Below are 18,725 nucleotides of genomic sequence, written 5' to 3' on the forward strand. Positions count from 1 at the left end.
TATATGGGACGCCATATGGGTCATATGGGTCAGCGTGTGCAAGGCAAGTGCCCTACCGTTGTGCTACAGCTCTGGTCTCTTAAGATAAAATTTTTACAATTGATTGATGGTAGAAATAATCAAATTTAGGAATTTTTTCTGAAAAACCAGATACACAAAATAATTTATTGTATTAAAGCAAAATTTACATAGTATTTTGTAAATTTACCAAGGTATTTTGTGGCCATTTATATCCACAAAGCAACTCTAAGTGAGATATACACTTTACTCAATACTCTTTCAGTAAGCTCTGATGTATTTAATACCATTTTTTCTTAGGCTTGCATATTGACAATTTGTGCTATTTTTGAGAGGGTGAAGTGATATTTCCAGAAATATTCATTATTTTGAAGTAGTTTTACATTTTTTAAATAAATATCAGTTATTTAAGAGAAGTTGTCAGAATACCTAGATTTTTAGCAGCCAGAGAGGTGGTACAGTGAGTAAGTCACTTGTCTTGTTTGCATCAACGCCTGGCTTTGATCTGCAAAACACATGGTCCCCTAAGCCCCACCAGGAGTGATCCCTGACCTCAGAGCCAGGAATAAGCCCTGAGAACAGCTGGGTGTTGACCCAAACAAAAACAAACAAAAATGAATACTTGGATATTTAGTCCTCATTTGGTTGTTCTTAATTAATATAACCCTTGTAAATTATTTAATTTCTTAGGGAGTTAATTTTATTCTAATTTGGATAATAAATACTAAACATCTGTCAAGTACTTCTTATTTTAAATGTGATAGAATTCTTAATCCTACCCTTCTCTGCCATTACATTGTTATAAGTTACTGTGTGACTTTATAGATCTAATGACTTTTTTCTAACTTTTTTCTCCCAAGAAAGTTAAATTATGGTCCTATTTCCCCCCGATATTTATTTTCTGAATTTGATTAGCCATGTAAATTACCTGTCTCTCTAATCTTTCTCTGCTGAGCACTTCCTTAACATAGAGTTGATGAAAACAGCACCAACTGCTATTGAAGGTGTGGGCAGATGTGCTATATTATATAAATGTAAGATCATACTTTCTATTTTATTTTGGTGAATTTTTTAATGTCAGTATTTCTAGGGGTTCTTAGCTATAATATCTCAAAATGTCATTTAGACCAATCCCTTGCCTCTGGACTAGACTGTTCTTAAGCTCTTTACTATTCAATATCTGCTGGGACAGAGATTTCACAGTCTGTCTCTCACCTTGAAGAAGTTCTTATAGCTAACATAAATCTTGCTTTCTGCAACTTAAGTTGAATTTATTTCCCTTTTTCTTTTTTTTGGTGAAGATTGGAACAGTCCCAAACTAAAAGTGATGCGCTCTTGTGAAGGCCAGTACTGAAAAGGGTACAAAGATGGTCTTTAGCTCAGCATCATTTTGAGCTTTTGAGTTTTTCTAAAGTTTCCCTAACTTCCATTTTAATATTCATGCTCTCAGGAGATGTCATTCTTTACAACCCAGATTAAATAAAAGCTACATGTCTAATATTAATGTTTAGCTTTTGCCAGTTAGAATCAAATCAGGTACTAAAATCAAAATTTTCAAAGCCCACTGAGGACTTAGCAGGTTAATGTTGTATTTGGTAGGACTATAGTTCTTTCTGGGACTGGATTTTTGCCTATGGCCTGTAGATTTTTAGTTTTGATGTCATATTGTATAGATGACTGGTTTAGTCCAAATCTTTCTTATAAGTGATAGAGTATAATCTCGTTTTTTTATTTATTTATTTTGGTGGGTATTTTTTTTTGTTTGCTTTTGTTTTTGTTTTTGGGCCACACCTGGTGATGCTGAGGGGTGACTCCTGGCTCTACACTCAGAAATTGCTCCTGGCAGACTCAAGGACCATATGGGATGTGGGGAATCGAACCCAGGTCTGTCCTGGTTGGCTGTGTGCAAGGCAAATGCCCTACCACTGTGTTATTGCTCTGGCCCCAAATCTTGTTTTTAAAAAGCAATTTTTATGTTTGTTTCAGGGCCATACCCACAGTGCTCAGCACTTTATTCCTATCTCTTTATTCAGGAATCACTCCTGGCAGAACTAAAGAAACCTATGGATCCATTTAACAGGAGATCCAACCTGGCTCTTCTGTGTGCAAGACAATGCCCGACCTGCTGTACTTTCTCTGGTCCCTACAGCACTATATTTAGCCATTTAAATCGCTGTTGTTTCTGTTAAATAATATTTGTTTCTGAAATGATGTTCCTAATATTTTGATAGATAATAGGTGCAGAGTTTGTTAAGCTAGGTTAAAAAATATTTTTATAATACATATTAAAAACCTTAAAAACACAACCTCTTTTAGATAGAAAAACTGAGGAGACATTCAAAACTATGGACCAAAATATATACAACACATTTCCAATTAATATTTTAAAAACTTTAGTTGTTTGACAACGCAATATGGGTAAGTAAAATATTTTTGTACAAATAAATGATTTATGATATCTTTGTAAATTATCTTTCAAATACTTTAAATAACATAAAATGTAATGTAATTAAAGGGAATGAAAGTGTTCATAAATCTAATATTTATTCACTTTGTTGGGTAGATCGATAATTCAGACTCAAAAAGTAGTCTTGAAGAAAATTTGTTGTCCTATATGTTTAACACTAAACTAAGCAATATGCTAGTAATGGAAAGAAAAATTTTTTTATTGTAATTAAAAGCATTCACTAAAATAAGATATTTAATGTGAATTTTATTTTGCATTTTAAAAATTGCAGAAAATGTTTTATATATTATTATACAGATCTGTTCTCTTTTGAGTAATGGTCATCCTAACATGTCTAATTGTTTCATTCTGGTTTCTGCTTTTCTACTTTAAAGGTTCAGCAGTTTTCTGAAAAATCCTTCATCCTACAGATTTTGAAAGCTCAAGAAAATGCTTTAGAAAGACAATGCAGTGAAATTACAAGCCAGAGGAATATGCTTCTCCAAACATTTGTAAGTTTTCAGTCACTTAGAAAAAATTTATTTTATTAATGTGGAAAGGTACTTAAATATACTTAGTTGTATTTCAGAAATTATTCATATACATACGGGCAGATAGTCTTTTCAGATACAGAAAAGTATTAAACTCTATTAGGTGCTATTTAAAACCTGTTGGTATATTAATATAGCTTGAAAGCTTTTTACTAGCAAGGATATAATATAAAAATTATTTGTAATTGAGTAAGAATAAATAACAGTGAAAATGACTTTAATAGCTCAGACTTTGAGACCTTAGTTTTATGCATTTGAAAAACAATCTTATACTTTGGGCTATTTTATGGATGTGGATGAAACAATATTTTTGTTTAGTTTTAATCATAAGTCAAAGCAGTAGGGGCCAGAGCAGTAGTATACTAACTGAGGCTTCCATGTGGCCAACCCAGGTTTGATCTCTGGCATCCCATATGGTCCCCTCACCCCAGCTCTTCATTAGTAAAGAGCCAAGAGTAAACCCCTAAGGACCACTGGGTGTAGTTAAAACAACAACCACAAACAAAAATAACTAAAAACAAGCAAACTCAATAGTTATAATAGATATTTTAATAGATTTTAATTTATATTTTTAATATTTTAATTTTAATAGATATATTTTAATATATATTTTTTGGTTTTTGGGGCCACACCCATTTAATGCTCAGGGGTTACTCCTGGCTAAGTGCTCAGAAATTGCCCCTGGCTTGGGGGGGACCATATGGGACACTGGGCATCGAACCGTATATATTTTTTGGTTTTGGGGGCCACACCCGTTTGATGCTCAGGGGTTACTCCTGGCTAAGTGCTCAGAAATTGCCCCTGGCTTGGGGGGGACCATATGGGACACTGGGCATCGAACCACGGTTCTTCCTTGGCTAGCACTTGCAAGGCTGACACCTTACCTCTAGCGCCACCTCTCCAGAATAGATATATTTTAATTTTAATTTTAATAGATATATCTTAAAGAAAATACATTTTAAGGTATTAAAACTTTATCTAGAGTATAGAATACTACAGAGCTTAAGGCTCTTACCTTTGTGTGACCAACCTGAATTCAATGCCTAGCACCATATATAACAACATCAGAAGAGATCAATGAGCACAGAGCCCAGAGTAAGCCCTGAATACTTCAGGTATGGCCCAAACCCTCTACCCCATTTAAATAATTAACATACTAGTTTTGAATCACATTATCAATTTCTAAGTGGGGCTCATATTAATTGATATTTATTAGATAAAAAGAGAAAAACAATAATATTTAGCATTTTCCTTTATAAAAAATTTAGATTCTGGAATTGTCCGAGGTTTTTGAAAATTTTTATTTGTACTCTATGTTGATCGATATTTTACTTTATAAAGTATTATTTAGAAAAAAAGTATTATTTAGAACTATACTTAGAATGGATACGTAAGTGTGTCTCGTTTATATTCTAGAATGCCTCCATCATGCTAGAGAGATAATGCAGAGGTTAAGGCCTTGTATATAGACGACCCCATTTTTGTGCCTAGCAGTCCATATGGTCCCTGAACAAGTCTGGAGAGCACTCCTTAACACAGAGCCAGGTAGCTCCCGAGTATTGCTATGTGGCCCAAATCCCCACCTCCATGTTCGTACAATAAAATGTATCCTTAAATTATTTTTAAATGTTTATATAACAAGAATTCCTTTGGCGTGTAGATATCAACATTTAACTTTGGTCATTAATTATACTGGCCATTTTTATTTACTTCTTGATTTAAAAAATTGGTGTGACCACACCCAGAAGTTCTCAAGGTTTACTCATTGATCTGCATTCACAGATTGTTCCTGGCATTGTTCAGGGGACTGTATGGGGCTTCAGGCATTGAACCTGGGTCGACTTGCCAGGTACACAACGTACCCATTGTACTATCTTTCTGGCCCCTACCACTCAGTTATAGATTGAAATCATAAAATGGAATATATGTTGTAATTTTAATTCACAGAGGTAATGATGAGTGATAGAATTTCCACATCAATAATTTCTCCCAAATATTAAAGATAGATCGCTAATATAAAAATATTTGTTAGTAGTATATAATAAATTTCAGACTTTTAGTAATATTACTGGAGAAATAAAGTGGTTTTGTGAAAACATAATTTTATTCTTTTGTTGTTAATAGTTCCAAATGATTGCATTTTAATTCACTAAAGAAAATCTAATTGCAATTAACACTTAAATGTGATTGTTTTGTTTGTTTTGTCTTAAGGAGAATATAACAAAAAATATAACAGAAGAGGAGGAAAAATTTATGAAGGAAATTAAAGACTTCAACAATGAATATGAAATAACCAGAAAAAGAGAGCTTTTGATGAAAGAAAATGTCAAGATTGAAATGTCTGACCTAGAAAACCAAGCAAACCTTTTGAAAATGGGTATGAATACGTACAAACACCTCATTATTTGGTATTATTAGTGAAAATTACTGTTTCAAAGAGTGGATTTTCCAGAAATTTAACTTTGTCTTAAGAAAATAACGTTATTTCCTATTATTTTAATTATTATTTGTTTTGGTTTGAGGATCACATCCAGCATTGCAAATCCAAGATGCTCAGCAATTCCACATACACTGGAGTTGAAAAATTTATGGTGAGGCACATATTAACAAGCAGGATGTTGAGAGATAAAGATAAAATCTTGAAAAATACAGAACAAAGAAACAAATGACCATGTACATGTCACTAGAAGAAAAAAAGTACTCCTAACAGAATACTGTAGACAGGTTTGTGGGCAGTTTATAACTAAAGAAGTGCACTGTTCACATCCGGAGGTTGTGAAGTCCACGTTTGTTAATGTATTTAAGGGAATTAGTCGATATACCTTTACAGGGTGATGGTGCTCCCCAAGGGCTTTTGGACTGTGACACACACCCCTGGACTGACTCGCTTCCCCTGTAACTGACAATTGCTCTAACTCTGAAAAGGTAAAAAAAAGCCCAGAATAGAGACTGGAGTAGAGCCTGCTGGCCCCCGAGAGGTGGGGTAGGGGGTTAGGGTGGGTAGGGGATGGAGGTTCAGGCCCCCCACCAGGCCAGGCCTGGGCCTGAGATAAAGCATTGGAAGATGCTGCTCTATCCTCTTCCTCTCTCATTCTTTCTTTCAAACCCAGAGCTACAGGCCTTTGCAGATTGGCCCAAGAGCTACAGGCCTCCTCCTCTATGCTCTCTAGCCTGTGATCTCGTTCTCTCTCTAACCCCCCACCGCCTGCAGACTTCAGGAGGTGTGTAGAAATAAAGGCAATGATGTTTCTGCTACTCCTTTCCCACCCCCCTCAGCCTCTCCGACTGATTGGACCAAGTTGTGGGTCGCTACACACGATGAGTTGGCTAGCAGAGCAGTGTCTAGGGAGATCCTGATTTTTGATTCATTAGACTTACTGTTCTCAAGAGCATAGGGGAAAACGTAGTACTTAAGGGTTTTTATAGATGGGAAAAGATTAATCTACCAAAGGCTTAACTGCCCAATACCATCATAGAATTCCGCATAAGGGTCTGTACTTCAAGATGTGAATGCTGGGAGGACCCAAGTATTTAATTTTTGAAGATGATGATGTTGGATACTTCCCTTATTATTAACTTTTCATGGAAATACTTCTAAAGTTTTATAATTAATCTTGATGCCATGTTGAAAATTTCTTTTCTCTCCATGTGCGCATGATCCCCTTTAAGAATATAGATATTTTTCCATTTAATCTATTAACATAGATAATTTTATTAAACATCCTCTTACTAACCTCATTTATTTTCTATTATTGAATTTAATTATATATTATATATATTCATGTAACGACTAAATATATATATACATATATATATATATATATTTTTTTTTTGGTTTTTGGGCCACACCCAGTGACGCTTAGGGGTTACTCCTGGCTATGCGCTTAGAAGTCGCTCCTGGCTTGGGGGACATAATGGGACGCCGGGGGATCGAACCACAGTCCGTCCAAGGATAGTGCAGGCACCTTACCTCTAGCGCCACCACCCGGCCCCTATATTTTATATATATATATATTGATTGTGGGCCACATTTGGTGATACTCAGGGGTTATTCCTGGCTATATGCTCAGAAATCACTCCTGGCTTGGGGGACCATATGGGAAGCTGGGGGATCGAACCGCGGTTCATCCTAGGTTCAGCCACCACTTGGAAGGCAAATGCCCTACTGCTGCTCCACTGCTCTGGCCCCATCATTTGATATATTTTAAAGATGTTTGTCTCAATATTTATATATCATATTAATCTTTTTATGTGTTCTATTGCCTTTGAAGAAAGGATGTCAAACATCTTTTCCTTCTCCAGTTGAAAAAATATAATTACTGGGCTGAGAGATAGCACATTGATAGAGCAGTTGCTCTGCATGTGGCCAACCTAGGAGGGACCTAGCTTGATTCCTGGCATCCTATATGGTCCCCCAGCCTGCCAGGGGCTATTTCTGAGTGCAGAGCCAGGAATAACCCTTGAGCGCCACTAGATATGCTCCCAAAAACCAATCAACTAATAAATAAATAAATAGAGTTTAATAAAAAAGAAAAATATAATTACTTGTTGGCTGAAGAGATGATTTACATGGCATAAAGCATGTGTGTTGTACACAGCCAACCCCAATTTGAAACCTGGTATTGTACATATTCCCAGTAATACAACCATGATGATTGTAACTACAAAGTAAGGAGTAAGCCCTGAGCACAGCCAAGGCTTACAATATATCAATATCATAACAACATGTAAATATAATTACATAAGTATATTAATGCAAAAATTATTTGTTCCTTCAGAGTTTGAAAGAATGTACCTATAAATCTGTTGCTGGCACCTCTTCTGTCTGGTGATGGAGAAAGAAGTTATTCAGTTTATCTAATTAGTATTATTCTTAGGCAGTTTGAGTTCTTATTGGTCATCTTTCCCTTCCATGGGTATTTCTCCATTAACTCTTCTTTTCATACCTTAACATCAGCTATTTTCTAGCTCTTGATTTTTCTTCTCTCTGCTTTCCCTTATTTCCCTCCTTCTAATCTATTTAATGAGATGTTAGCAAGCCAGAAGGGTTATAGTGTTTTCATCTTTATTTCTATATAGCTATTTTTATTTTCTACTTCTGAGTAACTTTTAATAACAGAAATCTCTTATATTTTATTAGTTTTTAACCCCAAAAGTCAGATTATATATACATATATGAAAATATATATTTAGATTTGGAGTCATGCCCAGTGATGCTCTTGGGTTCCTCTTTGCTATGCACTCAGGAATTACTCGTGGTGGTGCTCAGGAGACCATCTTGGATACCAGGCTCAAACCTGGATTGAGCACATGCAAGGCAAGCACCTTAATGACTGTAATATTCCTCTAGTCCTCTCATTATATTTTAAAAATAATTATTTTTTGATACTTTATATGGGTTTTCTTCTGGCATCCCTGAGATTCCAACGATTCTTATGCTGTTTCTGTTGAGCTTATCAAAGTCTTGTATTTTTGTATGTTGCCATTCTTTGAGGACTTTTTCCCTTTATCTGATTGTTAGTTTGAGGCTCTTTTCCAATCTCTTCTGTTGTATGGAATTGTTTTTAATCTCATATACCAGCTCATTGATTTTTGTTTGTTTTTGTTTTTGGGTCATGCCTCGAAGCATTCAGGGGTTACTCTGACTCTATACCCAGAAATCGCTCCTGGCAGGCTCGGGAGATCATATGGGATGCCGGGATTCGAACCACCGTCCATCCTGGATCGGCTGAGTGCAAGGCAAATGCCCTACCGCTGTGTTATCTCTCTGACTCCCTCCAGTTCAATGATTCTGTCTCCAGCTGCTGTTACTGTTGGAGAGGCTTTCCAGTGATGTTTTCATTTTGTCTACCAAGTTATTCAGCCCTGTTATTTCAGTTTGAAGTTTTCGTATTTCTTTTTTTTTTTTTTTTTTGGGCCACACCCTGTGACGCTCAGGGGTTACTCCTGGCTATGCGCTCAGAAGTTGCTCCTGGCTTCTTGGGGGACCATATGGGACGCCGGGGGATCGAACCGCGGTCCGTCCTAGGCTAGCGCAGGCAAGGCAGGCACCTTACCTCCAGCGCCACCGCCCGGCCCCGAAGTTTTCGTATTTCTACTCTCAGATCCACTTGAGAGTAGAATATGCCATTTGCAGCATATTCAGTTTATTCCATGCTTTCTTTGAGTTCTGTGAACATCCTCCATATTTCTTCTTTAAAGGCCTTATCTGAGAGGGTAAATAGATGGTTGGTACTTTTCAGGTTATCAGAGCTACCATCTTCATTCTCAAAGCATGGTGAGGGCCCATGTTGTTTCCTCATTAGCACAGTTGTAGTGTGATGTTTTCTGAGTTGGTGTTCCTTCGCCACCGATGTGGATTCTGGGTCCCAAAGCCTCAGGTTCTGCTGCCTATGGCCATGTTATCTCTGATTAGGATTCCACGGCTTTGGTTCTCCACCTCAGATTACATTGACCTCATTTGTTCCCTGGGCTGTGCTATACTTACTGCTATTCCAGGAACTTTCCACATGCCCCATTTGCAATCCTTTATTAACTTAATCATGCTTTTTATCTCAGCTCAAATATCACTTCTCATGAAATCTTTCTCTGACTTTCACTCACAACTCCAGTTCCATGTTGGTATAGTTCCCAGGTTTGAATCTTTGTATTTTTTCTTCTTCAGAGCACTGCACTTGAATGTTTGGTTTAAATAAAATACCTGTAAAGGTAATGGAATAAACCAGATGAAAATCTAGAGGAAGAGCACTTCAGATATAAGTTATTGCAAATGAAATAACCCTATGGATGATGGTCCTTAAAGTTTTCTACCTATAGATAGAAACAGGACAAAGAAATCTGCTGTTACTACTTAGTCAACATTCTATTACAGTTTTACTGAGAAAATCGAACAAGAAAGATAAATGAAATATATTATCAATACATTTAATGTAGCACTATTAAAATCTCAGATGACATTTTGCAGAAATCAGCATTTTAACCTGAGTACTCAATTTGAAAATATAAGTCACAAAATAATCATGAAAAATAGAATTTTGAATATTCATACTTTCTTGTTTCACTCAATGCAAAACTAAAGTAATCAATATAGTTGGAACTAAGATAAGAATGGGCACACTGTTCATGGTCAATGGCTGGGAATCAAGAAATAAAGTCTTATCTATATGGTCAGTTTATTTTTGATAAAGATGCAAATGAATATGGAGTCTCTCCTTGGAATAATAAAATATTATAAAAGTATATAGCTGTGATAGGTTTTTGCATGTTTGAATATAATAAATATATCAAATTGTATATTGTAAAAGAGTGACTTTTACAGAGTATGAATTATATATTAAGTTTTAAAGTGTTTTACAAAAAGAACAATAAATTTTCTAGAGGCTAAAAAGTACAATATCATGGTAAGAGAAGGGGCTAGTTTTTTTTAATGTGCTATTGAATAAGAAATATTTTCTGAAAAGGATTAATAGAAATTAAATTTTGCATTAAAATACATCAGTAAGCTTGAAAAAATTTTAGTAATAACCAAAACACTAAAGGAGAGATAAAACTTCAGATATCTTAAAAAATAAACAAAAATCTTCAGATATCTTAAAATTCTTCAGATACCTTAGGGACTGTGAGAGGTATTCTAATTTGTGTGAATTTGTAAGATTGGGCTGTTATAACAAATTTTTCTAGACTGAGTAGTTTAAAAACATATATTTCTTACAGTTTTGGAGGCTATGAATGTCAAGGTCAAAGTGCTTATAGATCCTGCATCTTGTCTACCTGCTTGTTTGTACCCTCTGGCCATATTTTATTATTATACTAACATAACAGAGTGAAAGAAAACATAGAAAGAAAACAAAAAATTCTCTGGTTTCTTAGTAGGACTTTTCTATCCTGGATGGGAGAGATAGTACTGGAGGTAAGATGTTTGCTTGCCTTGCATACAGCTGTGGCAGCCCTGAATCTGACTTGAAACCCTGGCACATCAAATGGTCCTGTGGACACCGTAGGACATGCTTCTGAGCACAAAATGAGGAATATCTCCTAAGAATTAGAGTATAGTCAAGCCCCTGTTTAAAGTAAAAAACAAAACCTACCAAGATCCCTACTATCAGTGATATTGAAGACAAAATACTATCATTACCAATCATGAAGTGACTAAAGAGAAGTAAATATGTGGAAACAGAACTCAAGGTTCATGACACCTAAAAGCAATATTAATACTCTTCAAATCATAGGAATGCTAGAAAGAGAGAGAGAATGGGAAAGGAAAGGGAAAGAATGGCTGGTGGAAGAAATACTGAAAACTTTCTAGATCTCTACAGAGAGGCACAGTATAGATTAAAGAGGCCCAAAGAGTACCAAACAGAATAGAATCAAGCAAACAGTACCAAGACAAATAGTAATCAAATGGTAAAATCAAAAGTCAAAGACTTCTTAAGGCAGCAAGAGAAAACAAAGCCTTTAAATACAAGGTTCAACTTAAGAATGACAATAAACCTTCCATGTGACATCTTTTTTTTAAAATATTTTTTACACCAAATTCAGAGCCAACAACAAAAGAATTGACAATCAGTCTATAACATGCTAGACACAGAGGGGACCACTTATACTAGCAACCTGAGGGGGTAAAGGAGGGGAATATAGGATGCATGCTGGGAACAGGGGTGGAGGGAGGACAAATTGGTACTATATACCTAAACAATTACTGTGAAAGATTTGTAATTCACTTTGGTCAAAATAAAAATTTTAAAAAAATTAAAAAAAATTTTTATTGTGATCAAAGTGAATTACAAGACTTTCACAGTAATTTTGTTCAGATGACTGGTTGCTCCTGGTACCATCCATTTTTTTCCCCTCAATTTATGAGGGAGAACAAGATGATTCAAGTTCTGTGGTTCTGTTGAAAAAAGAAAAAAAAAAGAAGAAAAATACCTGGAAGGAATCTGTCTAGAGGCTATAAATATCAATTCAAAAGAAGGAAGGAAAAAAAAGAAAAGGAAAAGCAAAAAAAGAAAAGGAAAAAAGAAAAACAAGCAATCAAAAAAAAAAAAAAAACCCAACAGCAGCAACAAAAAAATTATCACCAAAACAACAACCACAAGAAAGAAAAAGAAAAAAAAGGAAAAAAAAATGAAGGGCTGGAAGGCTTTGTGTTTTGTTTAGTTTGTTTTATGTTTTGTTTTGTTTTGTTTTTGTTTTATTTTGCTTTGTTTTTGCACAAGCACAATAAGTATTGGGGAATTCCCTTGGTGAGATACAGAGCTTCTGCACCCTTGAAGTATATTGTCATGGGAGCAACTACAGGCTCCATACATGCTCATTATTAAACCCAAAGGGCTTTTTTTATGGTGCCAGGAAACTTTCTGCTCAGTTATGAATGACAAAATCAGTCCTCTGTAGCTAGACATTTTGATATTTCAACAGGTCATAGGACAGAGTCTAGAATAGTCTTTTGTTATGGTTCTAGATCTGTTCTGTCACGTTTGTTATAATCAGTCTTCTGTAATTAGTGATCTTGTTTTTTGCACAGATAGTAGGTCGAGGCCTAGGATAGACCTTTCTTTAAGGTCTTAGCTCTTTCCTATGGCTCCAGAAGTTCTGCTCAGTCACGGTTGTCAACGTAAAGACCTCTGGAATTAGTGATCTTGGGTTTTGTACAAATTTCAGGCTGAAGCCTCGGCGAGGATCTTTCTTATTGGTCCTAGGAAAAGTTCTGCCCAGTCACACTTGTCAAAGTCCATCTTTTGTAATTTGTGATCTTGGTTTGTGTGCATGTCAAAGATTGGTGTGTCTTCTGATTTCATCTTACAGTTAAGTGATGAGATAGGGTAATCTGCTCTTGGATCAACTTTTTGCTATTTTCTCATTCTCAGGTTGTTGTAACAACCTGTCACAAGTTGGTGCCAGAGCAGTATTAGGGATTCCCCAGGAGGAGTTTGGTTCCTGATGCTGTTGCAGGGAGCTGTGTCAGATATTTGTTTGGGATGTTGGGTTCGGGGTTGGATGGTCTCTGTCCAATCATATGGAGTCGGGTCCTCATGACAATTATTCAGGGTGAGAGGTGCCCCTGCATTATAAAATATAAGGGCTCTTATCCTTAGTAGATAAGTGTTTGTTTTTATACATAAGATTTCCCCCTTTTTTAAGTATGCCTATGCAAAATGGAACAGTGCCATATTACATAGTTGGTGCAATTGGGGGTAAGAATGACAGCTATACAGTATCTGTACCCTGTTTTTGACCTAAACTTTTATCCCAAGCAGAACCAAAACAAGTAAAATTAACAAAAAAAAATATATATATATATATGAAAAAAGATTAAAAATTAAAAAGGATGGAGGAGGCTACCTACTCCTTTGAAAATAAACACACTAAGAAGTTTAACAATTAAGTTATTAAACATACAAGGAAAATATAGATATACCCATTAAGTCTTTTGAGATACTCTTGCAGGGTGATGGTGGGGAGGTCCAGGGCACATTTTTATCCAACACTGTAGACTTGTTGAATTTGAAAAGTGATTTTCAGCAGTAAGAGATCAGGTAGTGCCCTTGGACTGGGGATCATTCTAGACCTGAATCAGGTACTATGCATCAGTACACATTTATGGGGGAGGTGAGAAGAAGGGGCACATAACATGAGTCAGCAGGAGTAGTGGTTGTAGCTTCTTTTCAGGGCAAGAGATTTGGGGCCAAGAGGGTGTTTTTCTGCTTGGGAGCTGGGTAGTAGCTTATTGGAGCAGGAAGTTAGACTCAGTACCTACTGAGTTAAGAGCTGAGGGTAAAGAGGGTTAAATAGGAAGAAATAACAAATAATGATTGGGGGAGGGTGAGAGGATAGAAGAAGCTCTGAAGGGATAATATATAAGAGGGGCTATATATACTCGAGGCATATAGATTTGGCTGACAAAGAGGAGTACATTGTATATGAACTCATGCCCACATATAGACAGACATTAGAAATCTCTTCATAAGTTGTTTTTGGAGGCCTGACCCTCATAGGATGGGTCTTAGCTCTTAAGAAATAATTGAATTAAGAAAAGTGAAATAGCTAAAATATAGATTAGGAGAAAAAGAAAGGAAAAACGATAAGAGGTAAAAAATAAAGAAAACTAAGTTAAAGAAAAAGAAAAAATAGCAAAAAAAAAAAAGAAAAAATTTGCTGGTGTCTCGGGGTTGGGAGTTTTTCCCAATTCTAAGCACTTCATCAATGACAGGGGTGAACTTTGCTAAATGAAGCTTTCAGGGTTAGTGACTGAAGCATTTTAGAATAGGCATAATTTTCACATCTGTAGTGCTAGCCAATGTGGTGGTGAGGACTATAAGAGGTGTCTTCCTTATGTATTATCATCCGCCATGTCTTGTGTATCAAGGTTCCTTTCCTAAAAAGAAACTGACTGCATGGGCAAAAACGTATTTGATGAATGGGATCTGTAACATAAGTCTGCGGTGCGCAGTTGTCTGTTTCCATGGTCTCAATGTCATATGCTTTGGGTTCAAATAGAAGATATACACAAAAGGAAATGAGAAAATGGGAGTATTTTTATCAAATCATTGTTATAATGCATACTGTATCTGGTATATAGTATGATTGAGCACCAACTTGCAAAATTAGGGTGTCCACCCTATTTTTCCAGGAACCACTGTGAACAAAGAAGCTAAAGGGTTATTTTATACCTAATAAAATTAAGGCATTAAAACATATTGTTAGTAATCAGTACAGTGGGAGTCACTGGTTTCCTATTATACTCTGTACCTCGTTCTGTGGGTCAATACATTAGAACATTATTATAGGCCTTTGTAGTGAGAGGCTGAATGAGCACCTGTTCACTCTAAACCACTGTTTTCCTTGCTGCTGGTTTCTTTATGGTATAAAAGATAGTCGAGGCTTTGTGTTTCCCTTCTGCTTGCTTTGATCACTTCTTCCTATACTCTGACACCCATGGTGTTAGGAGTTTCTACCATTTAGACTGTTGTGTTTCTTCATGGAGTATTATATGTATATATGGTAAATATTCTAAAAACCTCAGATATGAGCTATCATTCTGTATTTATCCTTTTTCTTCTGGCTTCATTTAACATAATATTTCCGAGTTCCATCCATGTTGCTGCAAAATACATGATTGTATTGTTTCTAACTGCTAAGTAGTATTCCATTGTGTATAAGTATCACATCTTCATGATCCACTCATCTGTTGTTGGACATTGAGTTTGATTCCAAATTTTGACGATTGTGCTGAGTGCTGCAATAAATAGTGGAATGCATACATATTTTGGGATGTATTTTTCTGTCTTGGGTATAGATATCCAGGAGTGTGATTGCTGGGTCATATGGCAGTTCAATTCTGAGTTTACTGAGCACTCTCCATACTGTTTTCCATAGGGTTTGGACCAGGCAGCATTCTCACCAGCAAAGGATGACAGTTCCTTTTTTACCACATCACTGCTAACAGAGATTGGTCCCGTTATTTTTGATGTCTGCTATCTTCACTGGTGTAATGTGATACATCATTGTTGTCTTGATTTGGTTCTCCCTAATGATGAGTAATGCTGAACATGTTTTCATGTGTCAATTGGCCATTTGTTGGTCTTCCTCAGAGAAGTGTCTATTCATTTCTTCTCCCCACTTTTTTCTATGGCTTTATTAGATTTTGTGGAGCTAAACTTTCTGAATGATTTGTATATCCTTGATATCAACCCTTTATCTGATGTGTTGAATGCAAAACATTTTCCCCATTCTGTTAGCTTCTAGTTCTAACCAGTGTTTCTTTCACCAAGCAGAAACCTTTTAGTTTGATGTAGTCCCATTTATTTAGGTTTGATGCTTTAACACTTGCCATTGGCATTCTATTATCAAAGACTTTTTTTGAGGCATAAGTTTTGAAGTGTTCTGCCTATTTTTTCCTCAATGAACTTTATACATTCAGGTCTGATTTCAAGGTCTTTAATCCATTTTGAGTTGACTTTTGTGTAGGGTGTGAGGTATGGATCAATCTTTGAATTAACAGAAACTCCCAGCCCCTCTCACAAATGTTCCTAGATAGCTAAGGAAAGCCAATTGATAACTTAAAATTTGTTTTACTATGTAAAGCTATATTGAAAAATTAATTAAGGGGGATGGAGAGATAGCATGGAAGTAAGGCATTTGCCTGGCATGCAGAAGGATGTTGGTTCGAAGCCTGGCATTGCATATGGTCCCCCGAGCCTGCCAGGAGTGATTTCTGAGCATAGAGTCAGGAGAAACCCCTGAGCACTGCCGGGTGTGACCCCCCAAAAAAGTTAATTATTGTTTAGACAAAATTAAACATTAAAATATAGGGTTTTGTTTGATTTTTTCTAGAAATGAAATTAATGGAACATGATAGTGACCAGTTAGCTCAACTTCAAAGACAAAAGAATGAATTATTACAAGAGTTATTTGCACTCCAAGAAAAACTTAAAGGTATTATCTTTAGGAGTCACTTTATCTTGACAGTGATTATAGTCATAAACACATGCTTGGGTCATATTACTGCTTCAAAATATAATCACCTATTGGGATATGGTACTAATGGTATAAAAATGAAAGAGGTAAAATAAACCAATGTATTATTAAATCTATATGCCATTATTTTATACATAAAAATAAAATAATTTAGCATATACTTATTTTACAAAGTGCAAAATTTAGAATACTGTTCTTATGAATGATGAACATTTATATCTAATAAATAAAAAGATTTCAAGCATTTCAGCATATTTAAAAGTGATATTATATAGTAATAATTACGTAATTACAAGCTTTCGCTATTGTTGATACTATATTTTTTTACCTGGTAAGACCTTACTCCATTCATATTCACAAATTCTAAATTTCTTAGTTTTTGAAGATAAAGAAAATGAAGCCATTTGTACTACGAAACATTTAGAAGCAGAAAAAATAGAAATCAGTAAAAAGCCTCAAAATGATGCTGAATGTTTAAGGTAAGCGTTCCTTATCATACTTTAGTACTAAGTCTGGTCATTTTTTCAAGTTGTCAAATAGTTTTTTGACATAAAAATAAATGCATAGAATTTATTTAATGTTCTCAACGAAGTCATTATTTCCTTTATGTGTATCCAAATGCTAATATGCAGACATTTCACTGGCTGAAAATGCTACATATGCATTTCACAATACATAGGATTGGTAATACAGAAGCCAATTTTATCTTTTGTAATACATAAGCTTAAAGTGTTGATTCTACAAATCTTTTATTCCTTTGTTTTTAAAGAAAATGATTAAATTATTTTTTTCTTTGTAGATTTCAGGAGTAAAAAAATCACAATCTACTTGAAATTTGTTGCTTTGATTTTGTACATTAGAAATGAAAATATATTTTCTGCTCGAACTATTTAGATGCTTTGTATGCATTTGTGTAATAAAAGAATGGCTGATGTTTGAAATAACATAAGAAGAGCCCCCACTTTATTAAATTGATGATTTTTATTAATAATTCAGTGTTATATTTTCAGGCTTAATTTTAAAGAAGTTTCTATACTTTCTAGGCTTAATATAAGAGAGGAAATCTCATTACTGAATCTATGAAGAAGCAAATGAAGCCTTCTTTCACATAAATCATATAGAAAATATGTCCACTAGAGCTGAACAAATGCTTCATATTAGCAGTGCATTGCCTTGGGCTATAATTTTAGTAGATTGTGAGAAAATATTTGCAATTTAATTTTATGTTAAGTTTTATAAGCATGAAATATCAATCTCTTGGGTGATATGTGTGATGCAGAATGAGTTTCTGTAATGACAATCTGCTCATTGATTTTTTTTTCACTGTTAAAAATGGCAATGCCCACTTGTATCATTAGAGTTAGTAGCACAGGGGCTTCCATGAACTCCAGTTTGTGAGTTTATCACTCAGTCATAAAAATTTGCCCTGGGTTAAAATTAAACACACAAAGTCTGTTACAGAGTGCTTTCCCTTCACAGATGGTGACAGGAAATTTGGATAGAAAGAAACACCAGTCTGTGAATGTGGTCCTTTCTTTGCATGTTAGCAATTACCAATTATTTATCAATTTTCCTATAAAATATCTATTTTGCCATCTATGTGTACTGACTGCTGTATTTCATTAAAATTATCTCAGCTGTGCATAATAGGGCATAATACTGCATATGAACACAATAGGATGGAGGACCATCTATCTTAGAGTGAGTGCAACAGTAAGAAGATAATTATGACAAGAAAAATTGGGCATTTATTCTACTTCATCATGAAAGCCAAAATTGGTATTGCCTCTACATTCATTCTTTCTTTCTCTCTTTCTTTCTTTCTCTCTTTCTTTCTTTCTTTCTTTTTTTTTCTTTTTTTTTCTTTCTTTTTTCTTCTCTTTCTTTTTTTCTTTCTTTCTTTCTCTTTCTCTTCTTTTTTTCTTTTTCTTTTCTTTCTTTTTTTTTTTCTTTTTCTTTTTTTTTTTTTTTTTTCTTTCTTTTTTTCTTTCTTTCTTTTTTCTTTCTTTCTTTCTTTTTTCTTTCTTCTTTCTTTCTTACTCTTTCTTTCTTTCTTACTCTTTCTTTCTTTCTCTTCTTTCTTTTTCTTTCTTTCTCTCTTTCTTCATTCTTTCTCTCTTTCTTCCTCCCTCCCTTCCTTCCTTCCTTTCTTTCTTCTTTCTTTTTTTCTTTCTTTCTTTCTTCCTCTCTTTCTTTCTTTTCTTTCTTTCTTTCTTTCTTTCTCTTTCTTTCTT

The 18,725-nt window shown here is 35.0% G+C and overlaps 1 protein-coding gene across 1 annotated transcript in view; it reads left to right on the plus strand.

Annotated features, from left to right (window-relative positions):
- Nucleotides 1–18,725, plus strand: part of CCDC172 (coiled-coil domain containing 172) — a 78,317-nt gene that overhangs the window by 23,211 nt on the left and 36,381 nt on the right. Inside the window, exons 3-6 of the mRNA XM_049790438.1 lie at nucleotides 2,860–2,976; nucleotides 5,227–5,392; nucleotides 16,348–16,449; nucleotides 16,868–16,970. Coding sequence (XP_049646395.1) covers nucleotides 2,860–2,976; nucleotides 5,227–5,392; nucleotides 16,348–16,449; nucleotides 16,868–16,970 — 488 coding nt within the window. The remainder of the gene's footprint in view (nucleotides 1–2,859; nucleotides 2,977–5,226; nucleotides 5,393–16,347; nucleotides 16,450–16,867; nucleotides 16,971–18,725) is intronic.

Source organism: Suncus etruscus, chromosome 17, assembly GCF_024139225.1.
Source record: "Suncus etruscus isolate mSunEtr1 chromosome 17, mSunEtr1.pri.cur, whole genome shotgun sequence".
NCBI lineage: Eukaryota > Metazoa > Chordata > Mammalia > Eulipotyphla > Soricidae > Suncus > Suncus etruscus.